At 45.0% G+C, this 24,160-nt stretch overlaps 1 protein-coding gene and 1 long non-coding RNA gene across 16 annotated transcripts in view; one reads left to right on the top strand and one right to left on the bottom strand.

Moving 5' to 3' along the window:
* PTPRT (protein tyrosine phosphatase receptor type T) overlaps nucleotides 1-24,160 on the bottom strand; it is a 1,070,511-nt gene that overhangs the window by 672,783 nt on the left and 373,568 nt on the right. For all 15 annotated transcript variants that reach the window (XM_045444560.1, XM_045444565.1, XM_045444561.1 and 12 more), the window contains 2 exons: nucleotides 23,655-23,770; nucleotides 5,010-5,184 (listed from right to left, as the gene is read on the bottom strand). In XM_045444560.1, coding sequence (XP_045300516.1) covers nucleotides 5,010-5,184; nucleotides 23,655-23,770 — 291 coding nt within the window. The remainder of the gene's footprint in view (nucleotides 1-5,009; nucleotides 5,185-23,654; nucleotides 23,771-24,160) is intronic.
* LOC123580196 lies at nucleotides 13,066-16,255 on the top strand. The gene is made up of 2 exons (XR_006703171.1): nucleotides 13,066-13,375; nucleotides 15,974-16,255. It is a non-coding gene; the product is annotated as an uncharacterized LOC123580196 (long non-coding RNA).

The following is a 24,160-nucleotide window of genomic DNA, read 5'->3' as shown; positions in this document are numbered from 1 at the left end:
GAAATGGGAAGAGAATAGTGCATTTGTGAGCACTGGTCCGGAACAGGCAGGTTGAGGGACTGGACTATCAATTGTGCAAAACCTCAATTATAGAATAATCTAATGTATACCCAGGTACATTATCACAATTCAATAAACAGCTCTTCAGAATTAAGTAATTCCAATTTGTTTTCATTTTTATCTGTGTTGCCCTGAGAATTTCATGTTACCTACACTCAAATTAGATGGTATCTTCTGAAGCGCTGATGCTCACAATCCTGGGATAGCACATGAAGCACAAGCCAGCCAGCCATAAACACATCTACTTAGACAGAGACATTACTTGGCACGGTGCACACACCTGCTATGGACACTGTCAGAGGGCGCTCCACCCATCTCTGGGCACCCTTGGGCACCGAGGGGCCCTGCGACCTCCCAAATGCAGGATGGCCTGAGTTCTGAACGAGTGCTGCCATGTGGTCAAATGGTTGAGCGCAAGAAGGACCAGCTACTTTTCCTTTCTCCCAAGATTCCTAGCTCACCAGTGGTGGACACAGGAGGGGACCTGGGGCATCTGACCTAGCATGGACCCCATGACCCAAACCCCATGATCCATGACCCAAACTTGTCAACCCAAACAAGCCCACATGTCAGCACCCACTTTTATATCTCCTCCCTCCCTTTCCCCATGATCAGCACATGACTCTATGGGGAGAGACCACCAGTCTCCCTTTGCAGAGGAGGCCTTACATGATTTCTCCAAGGCCACAGAGATAGCAATCAAACCACCACTGGGTCATGCATCCTATCCCCACACACCCACCCAGTCCTTCACCATCTCTTACTCTCTTACCTGGGAAATCACACGAACCACGACTGTTTATTTAACAAACACTTCTAAGGGCAACAAGCCAGGCACTGTTCTAAGAACTTCTACATCCATTGTCTCATTGAATCCTCTGGCTGGACACACACCACTCTGAGGTAGGTAATCCTACATCTCTATTCCCAGATGAGCCAGCTTTATCGGAAGAGGCTGATGTTCAAGGTCATAGTGCTGGGACAAGATAGGCCTGGATTTGAACCCATGCATCAGGGCACTTTCCTGTGTCTGAACTGGGATAAAATGAAGAAAACCTGGGGGAAAATGTGCCCAGGGCTGGTTTTCCTTCTACGACACGTGGCGTGGCAGGGGTCAGCTGCCTCCCCCTCAGCACACACCATCTGTGTGATGTGTAAACCAGGAACAGGAAGTTACATTTGGGGAGCGCCATCCCCTAAGACAAGACTTAGCCCTTAAAAATACTTTTGTCTTCTCAAATTTTCTCCATTCCCTGAAAGAAGGAAGATTTATGTTTATTTATTTTTTTTTTTAACGTTTATTTATTTTTGAAGGAGAGAGACACAGAGTGTGAGTACTGGAGGGGCAGAGAGAGAGAGGAACACACAGAATCCGAAGGAGGCTCCAGGCTCTGAGTTGTCAGCACAGAGCCCGACACGGGGCTCAAACCCACAAACCGTGAGATCATGACCGGAGCTGAAGTCGAACACTTAACCGACTAAGCCACCCATGTGCCCCTACTTTTTTAAGTGCAAATATTTCAGTACTAAAGTATCTAGCCATCCTGCTCAGTTATGGCCAGGGGCTCCAAGAGGCCAGTGAGTCACAGGACACTTTCCCCCAGATGCTGCCTTCACATGGGTTCCTGGCCAGACATCACTGCTGCTTCTGGGTGTCCCCTGCTTTTCATTTTACTTGGCTTGGCAACCGTTAGCTATTTAGGAGTATGTGGGTAAAAAGAATTAAATCCATTTCCCCTGGAATCTGGAAGGTAGTAAGTACTCCACTCCAGAGAGGAGGGGAGCAGTGATGGAGAAAGCAGGAGTTAAAAGGCCAAGTTAACAGCAGCTCCAGAGACTCTTGTCATGAGTTTGCATGCAGTCTGGTTGCCTTCAACACTGTTTTTGACATCATGACACCAGGTGCCAACAAGGTCACAACCCTGAGGCCGTCCAAAGATGGCTGAAATAGCATGAGCCAACACCCAGCGGAACCCCAGCTCTGCCCCTTAGGACAGTCTCTCAACCTGGCTGTGGTTGTTCTCCCCGCTGTAAAATGAATTAAAATAAAACTAAGGTACAGTGCCATAGTTAGGACTAAATGAGATCACATATGTGAAATGACTTCTACATTCAAGGGGCTCAGCTTCTAGCTTGCCACCAACTAAAAAAAGGAAAAATAATGGTCGCTACAAACAAGTGCTATCCCAAAAGGTTTTCTTTGTTTTCAAAAGTTTGAGAGAGCAAGAGCGAGCATGTGCACACGAGAGCACTTGTGTTATTGGGGTAAGGGGAGAGAGAAGGAGAGACAGAATCCCAAGCAGGCTCCGTGCTGTCAGCTCAGAGCCCGATGTGGGGCTCGAACTCATGAAGTGAGATCATGACTCGAGCCAAGATCAAGAGTCAGACACTTAACTGACTGAGCCACCCAGGCACCTGCCATAAAAGCCTTTCTCAAGATGTAATAAGAGGGGAGCAGGTTGCAGAGAAGGCGCACTGTGAAGGAGACCTCTGAAGGAGGACACCCAGCACGTCCCTGAAAAGAGAACAGCGAGCGCTGTAGGTGAAGGCACTGGGGGCAGCAGGGCTCCTGGATCATAGTGAGAAACGTGGCCAGTGCACTGTTCCCCCAGAAGCCCGAACCCCAGCCCATGCACAGCCCACAAAGGATCAATCACTGTCCCAATGAACCCTGACCACCCTTTCAAACCAAGGCAATGATGCTTCCCCATGGAGATGCCGTCCTCAGTCCCAAAGGCTTTGGGACTTTGGTAACCCACATCTCCTCCTCCACAACTGGGAAAGGAAGAATAAACCAAGCACTTTCTGATTCCAATTGTGCAAAAAGATCAGAGTGCTACACTAGCTGCCCCACTCACTCATCCTGTTACCTCCTTACCGGCCTGGTGCCAGGCACCTGCAAGGTGTGGGCAAGGCCGTGGAGAGAAAGCATGAGCAAACACAGTCTGTTCTCTGGTGGGTCCCCACCGCAGAGCAGGAGGCTGCCACAGGAGGGATATAATGAACTTCTGCAGGGGGCGGCTCAGGAAATTACATATTCACCTAGTGCCTAAAAGGCCTGCAGAGGCCACTGTGTTACCAAAATCAATCTTATGGCACCAAAACAGCAGACATATGAGCCTAATGTGATTGAAATGATGCTTTCTTTTATGTATTAATGGCACTCAATGTCAATGATTTTAAGATGATTTTTCCCTCTGTTGATTGTTCTGTTCATAACTGCCTAATTTGTTGATCTTCAGCTTAAGTGTACATGGCATTATGGAGATGAAATGAGTTCCTGCTGAGGCCAATAACTCATTTATGCATCCATCATTCAATAAGTATTTTAAGGTTGAGCCTTTCGAAATGACCAACCGCGCAGGTCAAAACAGTTGAACACTGGCAGTTTTGTATTTGGGCAAACTCGGCACTTGGGCCATGCCCGTGGCTAAGTCTGGGGACCTCGTGAACCATGAACAAAACGAAAAATGCCTCGATTCTCACAGAGCTCGTCTTCTAAAGGGCAAGATGGAGAACTACCAAGAACATGAATAAAGGAAAAATAAAATTTTAAAGTGTAATAAGTACTTTATCACACGTACACAAGGTGACGTGATAGAGAGCACCCAGCAGCACAAGGGCTGGGGACATTCTCTCAGAGAAGATGGCATGAGGATGTTCAAGCTAAGACCTGAATGATAACAATCGGTCAGCTGTGTGAATATCCATCTAGAGTCAGGACAGCCCAGGAGAGAAACTCTCAGACTACAACCCCTAATCTAGGTTCAGGCAAGGCTATCGGTTACATGGGGTCCAGCAAATAGAGGTCAAGGCCCTCACCCCAACCCATACTTTGTCCCAGAAAACCAACTCAGGAGACTTCTAGGGAGTCGATGCAGGTTTTCACTTTCATACACCCTGGGTATCATTCTACAGCCAGCAGAAGATGAATAGGTTCATTATTTCATTCACTAAGTTATGCTATATTAAAATTTTAATCGGTGAACATAATGCTGGAAAATGAGTACATCCATATGCTACTTTTTTCCAGGGTAAACTGTCAAACCACTTTTTGCAAAAGCAGTATTACGACACAAAGAAAAATCCATAAAGATGCTCATATTCTTTGGCCCTACCAACTCTACCCCTAGGGAACTCATCCAAGGAAATAATCTGGTTCAATGGAATAAAAAAGTTCTCTTTTGGAAGAACTCCATTGAGGTGTTAATTGATGCACAAAGGCAAGATAAAACAAAAACGAAAACACCTGGAATTACCTAAATGACTACAAATAGGGAGGTTTTAAGAAATGGGATGATTCACTTGATGAAATAGTATACAACCATTAAGCATTAAAACAAAGATTATATAGGCTTTCAAAAATAAATGTGATATCCGGCTCCTTGGAGGAAGCAGAAAAGGAAGCAATGTGCATATTTTAATGTAAAGCATGTCAACAATACCTCAAGGTGAACAAGAACAAGAAAATTGAAAAGAATTGAATCAAGGCCAGTAGGGTGGGGGTTATTTCAGAAGTCCTTCTGAAATATTGTCATTACATCGAATTTTCAATAAACAATTCCTCAGAAATAATTCTATTCTCTGAACACGGCAATAGAACACAACCAAAACACAAGGACATTGGCTCATTCTAACTTTAAATGCAAAATAAAGCCAAATTTGGAGATGTCTTCCGTGTTATAGACCCACAGGCTTGCACAGGTGGACCTTATGAGTAAGACTCAACTTGGAAGAATAATGCAAAATTCCATGATTTTACAGTAACTTCACCTCTTTCTTTGCAGAGCGTGGGAATGGGGGACTGGAAATCTTGTGTCCTTCAAATAACAGGAAGGAGCAGCAGGAGATGAGAACAGGCACCTCAGTTCCTTGCACCCTCTGAGGATGGGGCCATAGCAGCCCCTGAAATCAGGCCTGCGGGAGAAGCACGCGCTGGGGGCACTCACCTTTCACAATCAGCTCAGCGTAGTTGGACACACCAGAGCCGCCGTCAGAACGGATCACACAGCGGTACTTGCTCACGCTCCGCTGGGCAGTGTCCGCCACACTGACCGTGGCTGAGAAGCGTCTGTGGTTGACCACCCGGGTGACCATGAGGGCCGTGTCCCTGCCATTCCATTGCTGCAGGACAGAGGTGGGGGGGGGGGGGGAGAGCAGAAACCATATCATCACAGGGCACCAGGTGACCTCCAGCTGGGAAGCCCCAACTGTCCCCACACCCCTGGGGCCAAGGCTTTCCATAAGGAGGGGTCTCCGTGGCTGGCTTTTGCAAGTGATCTAATGCAGATATAAACTTCGTTAGGGAGCCGATTCAAGAATGCAGGTGCCTAATGGCAATACAGGGCACAGGCCTTCTCTCAACACCTTGGTTCCTTGCTTGGCCTGAGTCTAAGGTTGGCACTTGCCCACCTTCCTCCCATTTTCCTTCATCTCTTAAGCAGAGCCCACAGGGTTCCCCCAAAGACAGATTCAGGTAGGTTCCTGAAAATATAGGCCCTCAAGTGACAAACAGCCTGGCCCCCAGCTCCATGGCTGGTGCCCTGATAACCACACACAGGCTATCTGTGTCCCCAGGCATGGTGTGGACGGGGGCTTCTTGGCATGTCTCCTCCTTGGCATTTGCTGTTTCCCCTGCATGGAACCTTCTGTCTGCCTGGGGACACTCCCTCACCCTTAAAAACCTATGCTCAGCCCATCGCCATCTCTAGCAAGTTCCCCTGTCATACCACCTTCTGGAAGCTAGTCACTCTCTTTTGTATGGTGCAAACCTTCCATGCATTTTTGCTTATACACGTTTCCCACTGGAGACTAGACTATGAGCTCCCCAAGGGCATGACTTTGCCCCTTGCATCTACAGCACCGTGCCCGACCTCCAGACTTGGTAAACGTTTCTAGAATCAAGATGGATGCACAAGCATTTCTGTCTGCACCATGCTACATCTCAGGTGTGATATTCTGAGTTTGAATGAGACCCTTCAACAGCAGCAAGTTAAGATAACTGGTAAGGCTCGTGCGTGAGGAGGCAGCTTGTGTGAATATTTATTAAGCACCTACTATGAGCCAGACCCTGAATCTCCTTCTTAATCCTCCCAACCTTGTGTGACATGTGTATTACTGCTGCTCTTCTTAGCAGAATCCAAATGTCTGTGTGGCTGAGTAAACAGGCAGAGCCAGGAAGTCCCTTAGCCAGCTTTTCCAACTTCAGGTCAAGCGTCTTTTCACCAAGACCCCATCCTCACTGCCTTTATTTAATTTTCTTTTCCCAAAGTAAAATTGAGTGCTTTAATTGTCTAGTTGGATTTCAGAAAACCTTAGGACTTATGGCATCCTCCATGCCCGGAAACTTCCACGAAGCGATCTTCACTTCCTGTCCAAAGTAAATGCTTCCAGCATACGTGTGACCTGCTTCCATCCATCCACGGCCCCATCAGTGATGTCAGGACTGGGATATGAGAGAGGGTAGAGCTACTGTGCTCAGCTGTCCCAAGGGAATGAGATGGCAGGGGAGGGCAGTGAGCAAAAAGCCAAGAAACACAGAGAAACCAAGGCCTCGATCTGACTGGCTCCAGGCTGGACAGGGAGACTGCAGGTAATGGTTTTCTTCTTTTTTACCTTTTGGCATTCTCTGGACTTTCTGCCTCAAATATGGCTTTTATACTTGAAAGTAATAAAATAAGTGGGTTTTTTGTAAAAGCGTGGCAGTGTGGGGGCAGCCATAACCCCCTCCGATTCCAGAAAGTAAGCAACACGGCCGAACAAGAACGATACAAGGCATCCACCGAAGGGAGCACTCATCAGGGCTGAGTCTGCCCACCTCCTGCCGCATGCTCTGACACGCTTTTGCAAGAGCTAGAACAACCTGCTCACACCATGAGAACTGACCAGACACCAGACACAATTCCCTCTCCCAAAACAGTGCAGGGAGAAAGTAGAGGGCATTCTGGCAAATCCCAGGAATGTGTCCTCATTTGAGGAAACGTTGGCTGAACCCAGGGAAAAGCCTCAGAAGAGATGAGTCGCCAAAAAATTTAGCCCATTTTCCTCACTACTGAGCAGGCCCTTCAGACCTGGAAAGGGAGTGACAAGGCTCTGGGTACTTTCTAATCTAACTGACTTATATCATCATTAACACTTTGATCTCTTCTTTTCTTTTTAAAAAAAAACTTTTAACGTTTATTTATATTTGAGAGGGACAATGCCCAAGCAGGGGAGGGGCAGAGGGAGACGGAGAATCTGAGGCAGGCTCCAGGCTCTGAGCTGTCAGCACAGAGCCGGACACAGGGCTCGTGAGATCATGACCTATTACCTCCACTGTTTATGGGAGGAAACTGAGGCTCAGAGAAGCACCTACCTGCCTGGGCTGGCACAGCTTGCAAGTGGCAGAGCTGGGATCTGAAAGCAGGCCACCTGGCGGCAGAGCATGGCCTACAGATACCATGTGTTGTTCAGATGAGGGGTGACTACTCCCCACCCTTCACCCCCTCATTTCCAAATGTGAAAGAGGGTGGGTAACGGGTATAGCCAAGATCCACCTATTTGCCACCAATTTCTTAGCTGAGGCCAAAAAAAAAAAAAAAAAAAGGCACAGACAGGGTAAACAAAGTGATGTTGTGTGAGGGGAACAAGCAAAAATGCACAGGTCCCAACAAGACAGCTCATGAGACACAGAGCTTTTCCTCTGACCTCCAATGCTTTGAACAGTGAAGAAATGGGGGGGGGGATAAGAAGGGAGACACCGAGAGCAAGGCCGGCACATGAACTCTACAGACCATGACTCAAGAGGTGAGTGGAGAAGGAAAAGTACGAAGAAAGAAAATCAACCTCAAAAGAATTATGGGAAACAAACGATGCCATTTGCAGGATTCACAAGGGCACAAGAAGTGAACAGCAGAATCAACAGTGTATAAAAACAGCGATGGGGGGGGGGGGGGTTGGGCAGGCGGATCACAAAAAAAGGCACAGATAAAAGGACAGGAGGAAGGCAAACTGACAAAGAAAACAGACACCAGACCAGGAAGCACCAGGTGAATAAATGGTACTCCTGAAGACAGAAGCTGAGGGAACGGAAATCAAATCATACCCCAACATCTATCAGCTCACTTTCCTGGGTGAAAATAAGACCTAAATCTTCAGACTGAAATGGACTATTATCTACTTGACAGAATTTATGAAGACCACAACAATTAAGGTACACATTTTACTTCATAAAAATATGGGATGCTAAGGATAAAGAAGTATATAAACATCCAGGGAGGGGCCCCTGAGTGGCTCAGTCGGTTAAGTGTCCAACTTCGGCTCAGGTCATGATCTCACAGTCCGTGAGTTCGAGCCCCACATCAGGCTCTGTGCTGACAGCTCAGAGCCTGTAGCCTGTTTCAGATTCCGTGTCTCCCTCTCTCTCTGACTCTCCCCCCATTCATGCTCTGTCTCTGTCTCAAAAATTAACATTAAAAAAATTTTTTTTTAAAAATCCAGGGAAAAAATGTGCTGATAAATAAACAAACAAACCAATCTGATATAAAACTCCTGGCCACCTTTGTTCCCTAAGCCCAGGCAGACTCTCTCCTGGATGTGGCTGGTCCTTCAGGGGTCACAGGTGAGCTCCCATGAGGCTAGGTACTTCAGAGAGAGGGCAGGGCTGGAGGCAGGGAAAGACAGGATAGGAAATGATAAGACAAATGCAAGCAAATGCCCAATATGTGCAGCCTTGGGTTGTGATTTCATTTCTCTTAGCTCTGATTTCTTCATACCTACGATGGATTTGATATTGGTGCCCCCTTTATGACATTATCATGATGGATAAATGAGAAGGGGTACAAAACACTTAGCACATAAAGGAGTATTCTGGCGGGAGCAGAGCTCTCCAAATTAACCATGAAAAGTGGGTTACACAGGATAATGGCTCCCTAAAATGTCCATATCCTGACGAAATGAACTTTGATTAAATTGATTGACAGAGTGACATTAACTGACGGCTTAATGATGGAGGAAGGAGCCATGAGCCAAAGAATGCAGGCAGCTTCCAGAAGGTAAGGGAGTGAATTTTCCTCTAGAACCTCCAGACTGAATGCAGCCCAACCAATACCTCCCTGTAGCCCTGGAAGAGCCATTTCTGACTTCTCATCTCCACCACTGCAAGGTTATAAACCTGTGTTGTTTTTAGCCACTCAGTCTGCCTAATTTGTGACAACAGCAATAAGAAACTAACACAAACAGCAAAGGGCTGATTGAGTGCAAAACGTTCCTTTTTCATATTTAGTTCAAATTTTATTTTGCTGTAACCTCCAGGATTATTTACTTTTCTTACTAATGATGTCAGCTTCCAGCAGAACCAGAGAAGAAGTCCATCCCCTGAATAATTCACATTTTTCTCTTTAGTTCCCGAACTACCAGGCTTTCTCCCATCGAAGGATAGGAAATTGCAGGTTGTCTTATAAAATCTCTGGAAAATAGGCCTTTTGATAATCACACTTGTCATATTGGGAGCTGACAATGGCAGGACAGGAATGGGCACGAGGGCCCAGAGCCATGATGGGAAATGGCACGGTGATGGACCCCAGGCAAGGAGAAATGAAGGTTAAGTTCAGAGAGATGAGCCCAGATGGAAGGGCAAGGAGGTGCTGGACGTCAAGACATGAGCAGCAACCCAGGAGCCGAGATCAGGAGAGATTCTAGAAGACCAGGCATTGTGACAAGCTCAGGGCCCAGAACACGGTGGCAGCGTGGAGAAGGGACTGACGCAGAGGGCATACGTAAGCAGCACAGGTTGCAGTCACTGTCTCAGCCCCAGACACAGGCAGAAAAGAAAACACACGGGGAGAAAACAAGAGGAGGTTTCATCAAACCAGGAACAGACCCACAAGCAAATGAGCAGGTTTGAGTAGGCACAGGGAGGGATGGAGCGGCACGATGCCAAGAACCTGAAACGGACCTCAGCCCAGGGACAAGGTGGGAGAGTACATCCTCCCAACCAAGATGCCGGGTGCCATGTAAATGCACAGGGACACAGATGCTAGGGTGCTAGGAAAGAGGATGACAGAGAAGAGAAGCCAAAGTCCTGGGAAAAGCCAGACAGAAGCAAGGCATGGATGATGCTGGTGGAAGCCTGGGGAAGAATCTGGAAACCACTCCCACACGCTGGAAACTTTCTTTCGACTCCTATGGTATTTTGCACACGTAAGTATATCCTTCCTCTGAAATTTCAGGCACACTTCCTTTCTTCTTTCAGACCTATGTCCGTTATTCTAACATGGAGTCATTTCCAGCCCCTCTGTGTCCGCGGCAAATTGGATAAATTTCCCAGTGAGCACTGACAGGGCTGGGCTTCCCAGAAGCAGAGTCTGAGACATGGTGACTTACTGAGCGCCCTGAGGACAAAGCGGGTAAAAGATACAGTGAGAAAAGGAGACTAGCAAGAATGTTATCAAAACTTAGTCCAGCTTCAGCCTGACTCCATGGGACCTCGGGAGCCTTTAAATGTACCAGAGTTGATCCTAGCTTGAGGCAAGGAGCCAGCACTGGTAGCCCATGTCAGTCAGTCACTGGTCAGGACCTGCCAGGTGGGAAAAGGAGAAAATTGTTCCCATTAGCCCCAGGGCAGTTCTTTGGGGAAGGGGCAGCTGTGAGCCTATAGCAGCCAACTGCCCGGTGCCTTAGGACTGGGGGGCGCTGGCTCTTAAAGGACACCATCAAAAACACCAATAGCATCCATTCTAACCCAGCACTTTCCCATCTCTGTCTCCTCCTATGGTACCTCAAACACGGGGTCTCCTGAAGTCCCAAAAGCCACTGCCTTGAGATTTGCTGGCAGTCTACCCCAGAATCGATGTTTAAAAAGCCAGAATGGGTGGGGTGGGGGGGACCAGGCTGAGAACTGACTTCAGAGAACACTCCCTATGTGGGAAAGTTGGAGCACCCCTGCAATCACACCCTACTTCCCCCAAAAGTCAACACATCTCCCAGGAATCAAGAGCTCCATGACTGAGTTTGATAAATATCTTATTTAACCTAACAGGATTTGTCTGAGCAGATATTAATTAAGTAAAAGTCACATTAACGTTTTCTAAGTACAATCTGTGCTAGGCACTGTGTTAACTGGCTTACATGACAGAATTCACTTAATCCTTTAAAAATCTCTGTGATTGGGGCACCTGGGTGGCTCGGTCGGTTGGGCGTCTGACTTCAGCTCAGGTCATGATCTCACGGTCTGTGAGTTCGAGCCCCGAGTCGGGCTCTGTGCTGACAGCTCAGAGCCTGGAGCCTGTTTCAGATCCTGTGTCTCCCTCTCTCTCTGCCCCTCCCCTGTTCACGCGCTGTCTCTGTCTCAAAAATAAATAAACGTTAAAAAAAAAAAAATTAAAAAAAAAATCTCTGTGAAAGTACTTCTCCAAGGGTGAAGTTCCTGGGCCATCACCATCACCTGAATAGTTGTTGGAAAAGCACATTTTAAAGAGAATCCCAGGGCTGATATCCATTTCTAGATATTGTTTATTGGGGTTGGCAATCTGAGTTTTTTCCTCCTTACATACTCTGTTATTAATTCCAACAAAACAGCAAAAAGAGTAAACTATACACATAAAGTTGAGTATTGAAACACCATGCTTCATGAAGGACAACAGGGTCAGCATGGAAAAAGCTATGTTCTTAGAATGATCCAGAACACTGGCTCTCAAAATGTGGTCTACACATCCACTATATGAGCATCCCCTGCAAAGTTGTTAGAAATGCAAATTCTCTGGCCCCACCCTAGACGTTAAGTCAGGAATTCTAGGGGTGGAGCCATTCTAGTTTGGTTTTGGGTTTTTTTTTTTTTTTAAGTATATTTATTTAATAGAGAGAGAGTGAGTGTGAGCAGGAAAGGGGTAGAGAGGGACAGAGAGAATCCCAAGCAGGCTCCAGGCTCAACACGGAGCCCATCATAGGGCTCAATCCCATGACCTCGAGATCATGACCAGAGCAGAGATCATGACCTGAGCCGAAATCAAGACTCAGACATTTAACCAGGTGAACCACCCAGGTGCCCAGTTCAGTTTTAACAAACCCTCCAGGTGCTTCTCATGCATGACAAAGCATGAGATAAGCCCTATTAATGCTATTTTACAGGGCACCTGGGTGGCTCAGTCAGTTAAGCATCCTACTGAGGCTTAGGTCATGATCTCATGGTTTGCAAGTCAAGCCTTGCATTGGGCTCTGCACTGACAGCTCAGAGCCTAGAGCCTGCTTCAGGTTCTGGCTCCCCCGCCCCTCAAAAATAAACATTAAAAAAATGCTACAAGTGAGAAAACCGAGGCAGAGAGAGGTCAAGCAACATGCTTTATGAATAGTACTTCTTAAACTACTGTACATACAAATCCCCTGGGAATCTCATTAAAAAGGCAGATTCCAATTCAGTGAGTCTGTTGGGGAAGAGTCCATGAACCAACCACACGAGTACTAGCATGTCCTTATATGACTTTGCTGAGTGACTAAGTTACAGAGTGGACCCAGGTGATCGGATTCCAGAGAATGAGACTTTAAAATCACATTGCCGAAACACCATCCGTATATGACAACACATGGTTCACAATGACTCTGAGAAAGGAGGGTAGAGTACGCAGATTATTCAAAGAACATCAACTGCCATCTTGCAGGAAACGATTGCTCCAGAGAAAACAGTTTGGGAAATGCTGTGACAGAAGCCCAGATGCCTAGCTTTCTGGAAACCTCAGCGGTCTCTAATCCAGAAATACCTATGTGAAGATGCTTTGCCCAAGCATTGTCCCACATTCTTGGCTAACAGACTCTCTGAATACATTATTAAGCAATGGCGTACCTGATATGTTATTAGGTTCAGGTAAGGTTTTCTTAACCCAACTTCATCAATCTAAAGCAGTGGTTCTCAAAAGTTAGCAGGCATTGCAATTACCTCCAGGGTGAATCAGTAGGTCAGGGGAGAGGCTAGATAATCTGCATCTCTAACAAGTTCTCTAGTGATGCTGATGCTGCTCACTTTGTCCTACGCCTCCAAGACTTGAAGATTATGGTCCTCTTAAGTCCCTGAATGCAAAGGAAGAAGCCAAACCATACCTCATAATACAGGAATGGAAACATCCCTTAAATCCAGGCCACTTCCTGTGGTTGAGCAAGTGGTCGCTGCACCAAAGATGCCCAGCCACTGGTGTGACATTCAAATCCAGCTCATGTTTTACTGCTCAGACCAGTCCAGACCACCAGCTCACTGAGTCCACTTGGAGGAAGGTTATCTGTTTTCTTTGCCCAAAGGCTTTGTCTGCTTGCCAAGCTCTAAGCCCACAAAGATGCTGCTTTCCAGAAGGTGAACCTTAGTCCCAATTCATCCATCCAGGGGGTACATATCTTCTTAATTGAACAAAGGCATAGTTTAAGCTAAGCTGTCGTCCTGCTTAATCCCATTTTATACTCATGCCTCCCTCATCATGGCGACAGGTTCCTTTGAAATCTCTCGTTTCTTTCTTCACTTTCATCTGCTGATCTCTCTCTCTTTTACAACAACTCAAATTCCACCTTTCCTTAGCTTTTTGTTTGTTTACATTGTTTGAGAGTCACACACTCTGCAAGAACAGGTGTTGCAAATACCCACAAGTTAGTCTTTCTGACCCTAGCATGCACGCATCCTTCCACCCTCAGGCAAGACCTATCCTCAGGAACTACCTAGAGAGGAAATCACAGAAACACCGGATGCCACGGACGATCTGCTGTTTTCACACTACTCTATGAGCTACTGAGGCATCTCTAATGGCCTCATCATTTTGCAATTCCCCCTCCCCTCTGCTCCTATGTCATGGCATTATTCCCTTCACAGAGAGATAAGACATAGCCTGCAAAAATGGCTGTCATTATTTCAGAGAGAGCATGCAGGCTTGTAATTGATTTGTGATTGGTGGAAGTGGGCACAGTATGGTCTTTAATAAGAGGGAGCTGTGTGCAACAGACGTGATGGCTGTTTTATAGGAGATACTCTAATACAGGGTCCAGAAAGACTTCTCTGAGCTGCTTTGTGCTTCTCCCTCCCTCTCTCTCTCTCTCTCTCTCTCTCTCTCACACACACACACACACACACACACACACACACACACACGGAAAATGAGGCCCAGTATTTCCAGCTGAAAATTATTCTAATTGTTCCAGAAATCTCCTGGCTAGGGAATATTTAAGTGAAATTCTCACAATTCACTTGTAATGAATATTCTTTTCACTTCTAGTCATACTGCTTCAATGGCATGACATTTGGAAACTCACTAAAATCTGACTCATTGATTCTCTTAAGAACATATTTGTACCTCTCTGGCAGTCTCTAAACAATAGCTTTTGATTCTTTTTTATTAAAAGTTAGAAGAAATAGAAGTGGACATAAATCATTTGTGATTAGCTATGCTGAAGCCCTCCCATGGGCCCGATGCACGCATGGCTGACTGCTCATTTGGGGTGGATCTCTGGGTCCAGAGTTCCTGGAGAGTCAGGAGCATCCTGGCCTAAGCCCCATAGGGAGTGTTCAGCCCTGAGCAAAGAGGATGGGCAGGTGGTGAAGGGCTAGCCCACGTGCCTCCTCCCTGGGTGCCTCTATCTCCCTTTGACTATTTCGAGTTCCCCTCTCAGAACTCTGATCAAAGGCCACTTCTTAGATACTCATGATCCCCCCGACTCCCTACCCAGCAGACCCACTCTTCCCCAACAGCCTGGCCACATTTACACTGAAATATTTAACTCTGTGTCAGTTGCTTCATGTCTGTGTCTGCTGTCAGATGGTAAGTTCCACGAAGCAGGTCCTGCTCGCTCCCGGCTCCTTCAGCTCCCACGTGCTAGGGCCGGGATGAGCGGAGACCAAATCCTCAAGTGCATAAACTGAGGACAGGCTGAGGGAAGACACTGAGGAAAGGGTATTAGGAAGTGAACAAGACACAGTTAGTGCATGAAGGGAGATTTCCAGGTCCAAGTTAGCTATAATCCTCAGAGATGTGTTGCACAGGATGAGGGAGGAGGGGTCGGTGCACTGGGTGCAGAGGAATTTGAGAGCATGCAACCTTCTGTAGATCCAAAGCCCAGCTAGAATTTCATCCCGAGTTGCCCTAAAGGAGCTATTTTTTGATCTAGGGCACCTGCAGGTGAAAAGAAAAGCATGGGATGACCATGCCATGACTGCGAATACACTAAAAAACACTGAATTCTAGACTTGCTAGTATTCTTTATGGTTTATAAATTAGATCTTAATAAAGCTAACAATAAAAAGTGGCACAGACCCCACTGTATGCAAACCCGACCCAGACCCACCCCCATGTCATTCTCACTGGACTTGGCAGGGGTTGGGGGAGACTGTGGCAAACATGAAGGTCATGCTGTGTGATGTGGTGCGGTGACTAATAAAGTCCGTGATCTCTGACCCATGAGTCTCACATCTTCTGCCAGCATCTATGAAGCTGTGTAGGCTAACTCGTTAGCCTGCAAGTAAGGTAAACTCTCAGACCCTTCGTGGTTGTCAGCAAATGATTTCATGGAACCAAGAGGGAACTTGAAGGAGGGGCAGTCAGCATCATCAAACACTGAAAGAAAAGTTGAAGGCATCATCACCATCATCATCACCACGACTGGCTTCATCAACAAGAAAAGCACTGGTGACTTTCACAAGGGCCACTTCCGGGAAGAGGTGGGAGTTGAAGAAAGCCACACTACAAGTGTAGACATCATACTGAGGAAACGGAGCGAAGGGGAGAAAAATGAACAGGAACAATTTGAAAAATAAAAAACAAAAAGACCAAGGGTATGACTTAAGGGTTTGACTTATATTTTGATTTTTATTTTTGTAATTTTGAGAATCGCAGACCTATTTAAGTATCTAGTACAGTGCCAATTAGAGGTGTGTAAATACGTGCTACATAAATGAATCTTTTTTTAATAGGAAGCCACCTGTATGGAAAGAAAGGCTGGTATGGTGACATAAGTGTCGGATCTACAAGGTGACCAGGAAAAGATGCTCAAGACCAAAGATTGTGACACAGACTGACAATCCCATCCTGCCTCCACGGCTCACGACCTACGGGACTTCACTGACCCCCTTCAAAGACAGCCTCCTCATCTACAAAACGGGGCTAAAAGAAGCAACTCCCTAAAAGCGTGGCTATGAGAATTAAGTCCATCATACGTGTAACCAACTGTGCTACACATGTCAGCTGTTGTGTTATCATTCACTTTCCATCATTGTCTAGTTGTTGTGTGGCCACTAGGTCTTCAACAGCAGCTCCACATGGAACGGACACCTGATGCAGGTGTGGGCAGGATGTGGAGGAGCTGGGTCCAGCACACTCACAGCCCTGGGCCAGCAGCAGCCCTTCAGGGAGCAGGGGAACAGGTTTACTGGAAAAATCAGCTGCAGAAAGGACTGACATGTCTGCTTATCTCGTCAGCCCTGGCGTGCCTGCTGTCGAGCTGATGAGCTCACGGGGCAAGAGCCTTTTCCTGCCGGATTAGGGTCTGCTCCCGGTCCAGTGCCTGTGATGTGCCTAAATACACATGCTGCCCCTACGGAGATCTCTGCCAAACGTTTGGACTCACGGCCTCATTTCTGGGACTTGTCAAATGTTATTTGTTGTACAAACCCATGGGGAAGCAAATCCTTTGTGGAGAGGCCTGGAAACAAGCCCTGTGGTGGGGCTGACAGGGCCTGCTGTGGAGCCCCGAGAAGTTCACACACGGAGTCCCGTGGAGCACAGCGTTCCATAAAGACCAGCTGACACACAAGGGGTATTTCCAACCTCCTCTTGGATAAAGGGTATCTAGTGGTGATGAGTGTGGGGGGGAAAGCTGAGGCTAAGTTTACCCTTGGGGGAAGATGCACTGCTGCTTCTAAACTCTGCTATGCCTAGCCCTTTTTTCTGTTTATATTAGTTACCTATATTCATTTCAAAGTATTTGGAGGAAACAGAAAAGATGGAAATACAAAGCATACATAATCTACCATCACAATTACTGAATGTCCCGATAACATGCCTTATAGTGTTAATACGTGCATATTTACATAGGTATGTAGATGTGTGCATAAATATGCATTCATACATGTTTACTTTTCGATAAAAATATACCAAGCATATTGTTCTATAACTTGCTCCTTTCACTTAAATACATACAGTGGAAATGGCATTAAATATACTTCTATAATCTGTTACTTAATGACCCCATTCCAGCATTTACCTAATCAGTCCCTTTTGCTGGACATTCAGGTTATTCTCAGGTTTCATCCTTTTGAACATACTCACGAATACATCAATTTTTTTCTGTCTCTGGTTATTTTCTTAGGTAAATTCCCAAAAGTAAAATTACTTCTTGGACAAGTATGTTCATTTAAGATTTTAGCTATCTATTGCCCAATTAGTTTCCAGAAAAGATGTACCCAGGCACATTTTCAATGCACTGATAGTGTGTCAGCACACTTCCATCTAGCTGTACCCTGAACACTGTTCTTTATTTCTTTTAACGTTTATTTTGAGAGGCAGCGAGCACAAGCGCAAACGGGAGGAGCAGAGAGAGGGAGAGAGAGAATCCCAAGCAAGTTCCACACTGTCAGCACAGAGCCTGACATGGAGCTCGATCCCACAAACCATGAGATCATGATCTGAACCAAAATCAAGAGTTGGATGCTTAATGGATGGAGCCACCCAGGCGTCCCAATTGTTCTGTTTTTTTAAAGGGCTCCCGAACTGTAGGCTGCTTTTGTTACTAGACATTCCACGCAGAATGCAAACCATCTACTTGTTTAAAGAATGCTTAAAAATTCTAAGTTTGGATTCCTCAGGCCAATGTATCACCTAAGAAATTAGCAAGTTATAAATGAGGCCCCTTCCACCAGAGGCCATGCCATTATATTCTTCTCCTCAAGGAGAAATCTGTCCCAAACAAGATGAGTTTGTTTGTAACTTTGATCGGCCTTTATCAACCTTTTCCCTGAGGGACTCATTGTTCTAGGCTGGGGGATACACGTTTCGCATAGGTCCTGTCCATTGATTCTTAGGTAGAGCTTGCAATGTAATTCCATGAAAGCCCGCACCAAAAGCTTTATATGCTTCCAAAGAGCATATAAAGTTTCTAGGGGAGAGTAAAACAGGGGTATGGGCTGGTCTTCCTTTTTAACTTATTAATTTATGATCAGAAAGCACTTAAGGATAAGCAAGCTAGAGAGCCCCACTGGACAGAAAGGAAGGCAAGCATTCTCTCCTACACAGATGATAGGGATTTATCTCACACTAGGAGTCCACTGACCACTCCCCAAACATTGCCAGAGAGAGGGGGCACCGACATACTATTCCGGAAACAAAGTCACTGGCTTTATTTCCCAGACTGAAAACTGGTGGATAAAAATGTTTCCATCTTTGGTGGCTTAGTGATTCCTCAGCATATCTTGGAAGCTACAGAAGGAAACAGCATTGTTGAAAGGCAGACTGTTGGCCACAACATGCCTGTTTCACTTGCTTCGGAGATTCTCAGGCTGAGTCACAACAGCCTTGATATGTGGAACAGAACTCTGGCCAGTCTGCAGGCTGCTACTCCTCTAGGCGCTGAACAGATCCAAAACAGCCAAATCATGAGAAATTCACTACTGCCTTAGCCTGTCTTAGATCAGGTCACAGTGGCATCCTGAGTGACAGGTGTTATGACAGGGGCCTCATATTTTGTACAAAGACATTAACTTACTTCCAGCTACACTGCTGAATACAAGCCTGGACTTAACCAGCCAAGTAGGCATTTGCCGGAGAGCAGAGGATAAACCATCTACCTCCCAATATTTCCTGAAATATAGATGAGGGAGACAGTATTTCTAGTGGTTTCCTTAAAGGAATAGCTACTGAATCTTTTCACTCACCACCTATATTTAAAATATCCCAGGACGGAGATGGATTTAGCAGAGAAGTGGGGACCTTTGTCATATTGCATTGCCCACGCCCACCCCTCCCTCTTCGACCACCTCCCCAAACTACTCTTGCACAGAGCACCATTATAGGAAACAAGCCTGAGAAAGTCACTCGTGTGCCCTCAATAAGGCTGTGGTGGAGAACGGTGTTCCTTATATCACACATTGTTTTCTTTATGAGGACTCCTGGGAACAATTCCTATCCGGCTTCTGTGTGAACAAGTTAGAATTTTCCCGAGAAATTGGTTTGTGTTTATCTTGTGGACACCGTGAACTGTATGTCTGACAAGTTATTCCGTTGGCGGCTGTGGTACTGGGGCCTCCAATTGTGACCCACCGGTAAGCCACAGATGTGGAGAAACGCAGTTTTAACATTATGACCAGCTCCAAGGTCTTCTTTTCCTATCTTGTGTCACCTCACTTTTAATTTATGCTATCTTGTCATGCTTTACGTCCCACTGTAAGCCACCTGAAAAACATTCTGTGACTTAAGATTTGGTTTACATTGAAAAGCAGGTATATGAGGTGTGGAAGAGCTCTGCACCATATGTTTCTATTTTCTTCAAAACTTCTATTACATTCTAACACCCTTCCACTGACAAACCCAAGATTTAGGATGTGCAACTCAGAAATGTAGCAGTTATGATCATAAAATAATTGGAAAAGCTAAATAAAGGTGCTGAGAATACTGTGATTGTTCCTTTTCAGTCTCCTGACCCAACTGGGGCAATGCCATTGAAATGATAAAGCTTCTTGAGAGCGTGATGCACCTTAATACAAATTACAATTGAAAGAGTAAATAGCACTAAATATACTTAAGTGACACATGGAAGTTTATAAGGATTCTTAGGGTCTGCAGGCAGCCCAAGGAAATAGGAGGTTCAGGCACCACTGTTATTTTCATTCTACTGCACTAAGGAACAAGAAAGAACTGTTAGCTCCTAGAGGTGCAATTTCACCCAGGGATTTTCCAAACTGTGGGAGATAGGTTCAAATCCAAGAAGAGAAGCAATGCTATCAAATCCCATCAAAGTGTGCAGAGATGATTCCGAATGGGCTAGGGACCAACATTCACACTAAGTCAACCTGAAGACATGATGGAGATCTTTCAATAAATGAAGGTGGAGGTAACTGGAGTTAGTTTCTTCTAAACAACATTCCTGTTTCCTTGGAGCTTGAGCTGTGCTCTCCAGTAACACTTTCTGCAATGTTGCAAATGTTCTGTCTCTGCTCGTCCAACATGGTGGCCACCAGATGCATGTGGCTACTGTGCACTTGAAATGTGACTAGTTTGACTGGACTTCTAAGTTCTAAATTTTATTTATTTTGATTAATTTAAATGTAAATAGCTGTTTTAAGTTTAACAGGGTTCTAGGATACAAGATCAACATACGAAAGTCAATTGTATTTCTATACACTAGCAGTGAAAAGTCAGAAATTGAGATCTTTTTAGACCAAAAAGGGTAAGTCTAACCAAAAAAAAAATGTGTAAGACCTATACACTGAAAATTGCAAGACCTTGCTGAGTGAAATCACTATAGATCTTCAATAGATGAAGAAATATACCATGTTCATACTCACAAAAGTCATTATTGCTAAGATGTCAGTTCTCTCCAAAAGTGATTTATAGATTCAATGCAATCAATCCCCATCATCATCCCAACAGGCTTTTTTTGTAGAAGTTGACAAAGTGATTCTAAAAGTCCTATGGTAATGCAAAAGACCTGGAATAGCCAGAATCACTCTGAAAATGAAACACAACTGGAGGACTAACAATACCTGGTTTCAAAACGCATTATAAGGCTTACAGTAACCAAGTCAGTGGGACAGTGGTATAAACAAAGAGATCAGTGGAACAGAAGAGCCCAGGAAGAGCCCCACACATATGTGGATGAAAGCAATACAGCAAAGAATGTTCTTTTCAACGAATGATGCCACAACAACTGAGGTATCCAAATGCGCGCACGCACACACACACACACACACAAACTTTGATGCATACCTCACACCATATGCAAAATTAAACTGGATCACAGACTTAAATGTAAAAGCTAAAACTATAAAATTTCTAGAAGAAAACAAAAAAAAATCATTGTGACCTGGGGTTAGGCAAAGATCATCATTTCACAGAAATGATGCCAGAAAAGATCCAAAAAAGAAAAAAATGATAAATTTGATTTCATCTGAACTTATTTTTTTTAATGTTTTTTAAACATTTATTCTTTTTGACAGAGACAGAGCACAAGCAGGGGAGGGAGAGACAGAGAGGAAGACACAGAATCTGAAGAAGGCTCCAGGCTCTGAGATGTCAGCACAGAGCTCAACACGGGGCTCGAACCCACGAACCGTGAGATCATGACCTGAGGCCGAAGTCAGACACTCAAACGACTGAGCCACCCAGGCACCCCTGATTTCATCTGAATTTAAAAACTATTCCTCCAGTGCTACTGTTAAGAGAATAGAAAGACAAGCCACACATAGAAAACATTTGCAAACCATGTATCTGACAAAGAATTTGTATTCTGCATATAGAAAGAACTACCAAAATGCAATAATAAGCAAACAAACCAATAATAAATGAGCACAATACTTAAACGGGCACTGCACCAAAGAAGACATACAAATGGAAGCAAATGGGCACATGAAGAGATGTTCAACATTCTTGGTCATGAGGGAAAGGAAAACTAGAATCACAGTGAAGTAACACTACACACTTATTCAAATGGCTAAAACCAAAATGACTGATCATACCAAGTGGTGGTAAGGATATTGGTAAGCAACTATAGCTCCCATACACTGCTGATGGGAGTGAATATGACCCAGCCATTCCAAGAGAAATGGAAGCATATGCCCCTAAGTCCATTCAAGTCATGAATGTTCACAGCAACTTATTTTGAAATAACCAGTATTTGAACAACCCACATGTCATCAGCAGATGAATATATAAAGCAACTATGGTATCCTCACACAATGGAGTATTACTCCACAAAGAAAAGTTTTTAAATAAACTATATACATACACAATATCAGAGGTGAATCTCAAAATAATTATGTTGAGTGAAAAAAGAGTACATACTGTGTGATTCCCTTTATAGAAAATTCTAGAACATGTAAATTAATATACACTTGACCCTTCAACAATGTGGGTTAGTAGCATTGAACCCCTACACATACAAAAATCCATGTATAACTTTTGTCTCCCCCAAAACTAAACTTCTAATAGCCTACGTTAACCAGAAATTTCACTGATAAAATAGCCAATAAACACATGTTCTGTATGCTATATCATAGACTGCATTCCTACAATAAAGGAAACTAGAGAAAAGAAAATCATAAGGAGGTGAAAATACATTTACAATACTATACTGTATTTATCAGGAAAAAATCCATGTATAATTGAACCCACCCAGTTCAAACCCATATAGTTTCAGAATCACCTGTTTAGTGACAGAACGTGGATCAGTGATTGCCTGGAGACAGATAAGAGTGAAGAAGGCAGAAAGCAGGGATTACAAATGAGAACGAGGAAACTTTGAGCATGATGGCCATGTCTAGTACCTTGATTGTGATCAAAGTTTCACATATATACACACATGTGAAAATGTATTAAATTACACACTTTAAATTCTGTATCTCCATTATACCTCAGTGAATCTGTTTAAAATAAAAAATAAAACAGGGGCACCGGGGTGTCTCAGTAGGTTGAGCATCCTACTTCAGCTCAGGTGATGATCCTATGGTTTGTGAGCTCGAGCCCTGTGTGGGGCTCTGCACTAATAGCATGGAGCCTGCTTCGAATCCTCTGCCCGTCTCTCTGTCCCTCCCCTGCTGGCACGTGCTCTCTCAAAAATAAACATTTAAAAACAAATAAATATAAAATAAAAAACAAACCAAAATATGTTCAACAGCCGCATGTGCCTGGTGGCTACTCACTGAACAGCAGTTTGACTCTCTGTGCTACCTTAGCCCTTGGTATTTCTACATCAGCATCCATGGGAGTATCTCTGATGCTGTAACAATCTGTGTCTAATTCTAGGTCCCATCCTTTCCCCTACCTCCACTAAAAGAGATTCTCTTTTATCTTGCTTTGAAAGTAAGGCTAACGAGCAGACCTACGAGTGGGACAGATTCAAACTCAGAACAAATTTCCAGCAGACGTTCCTGATGGACTCATTCAGCCAAAGAAGAGATGGCTTTGCTCATTTAGTGAAATATTCTGGTAAAGGGTGATTTTATAAGACTTCACCAGAAGGCTGTGGAGGAACAAATAGGAATCTGGTGGACCACTGAGTAGCAGCTAGGTTCCCTCCACCCAAGATTTTAGGATTCCACATACCCAGATTCTAAAGTACTGAGTTTGTCTTAGCCCTGTGTCTGTGGGCTTAATGGACAAAGTCTGTTAGAGGCCAGCTTAGAAAGGTCATAGTTGCAAATTCTAGTTCTGTCACTTTTATGTTTGTGGTATCGCCTTCTTCTCTAAAATGGGTATCCTGGTGCCCACAAAACAGAATTAGAGTTAAGATCTAACAAGATCATGGATGCAGAGTATCATCTAAGGAGCAGAGGTAAATAAAAAATATCCCCTCCTCTCACCCACCAAGCCCTTCGTCACAGCACACACTTTCTTCCCTTACCAAGGGATGGGCACGTGTACACAGGGGGCCACTCCCATTCTTACCTGGAGCCAAAGTTTGTCATGCTGAGACCACTTCCCACCAGCGATGCACTGAAACGTGGCATTCTGCCCCACGTTCACCTCGACATTCTGGAGCCGCAGAAAGTGAGGTGCTTTTCCTAGGAGAGAAACCAAACAGCATATGAGGACTCAATTCAACAGCCTGCACCACTTCCCCATCCGTGGATGGCCATGCAAGATGAGCGCTCAGCAGGGTGGAACCTGTACCTAGAAAGCGGCCTGGTGCGATAAGGAGATACTGCTGTTTGATCACTTACTATGAGTCAGCTACTGTTTGTTCTAAGAGTTTTACAGGATCACCTCGCTTAAACCTCACCAATACCCTGAGATGAGTAGTATCTCATTTCACAGATCAGAAAATTAAGGCTCTGAGGGGTTATAGTTTGGCACAGAGAGCCAGAAAGTGAGGGAGCTAAGACATGAATCCAGGTCTCTGAGAGCTTCAAAATCCTTAATATTAGCTTCTGGGCAATACTGGCATGTTTGGA

The sequence above is a fragment of the Leopardus geoffroyi genome, chromosome A3, assembly GCF_018350155.1.
Source record: "Leopardus geoffroyi isolate Oge1 chromosome A3, O.geoffroyi_Oge1_pat1.0, whole genome shotgun sequence".
Classification (NCBI taxonomy): Eukaryota; Metazoa; Chordata; class Mammalia; order Carnivora; family Felidae; genus Leopardus; species Leopardus geoffroyi.
The sequence above is the reverse complement of the archived record's forward strand: the minus strand, read 5'-3'. Positions and strand labels throughout refer to the sequence as shown.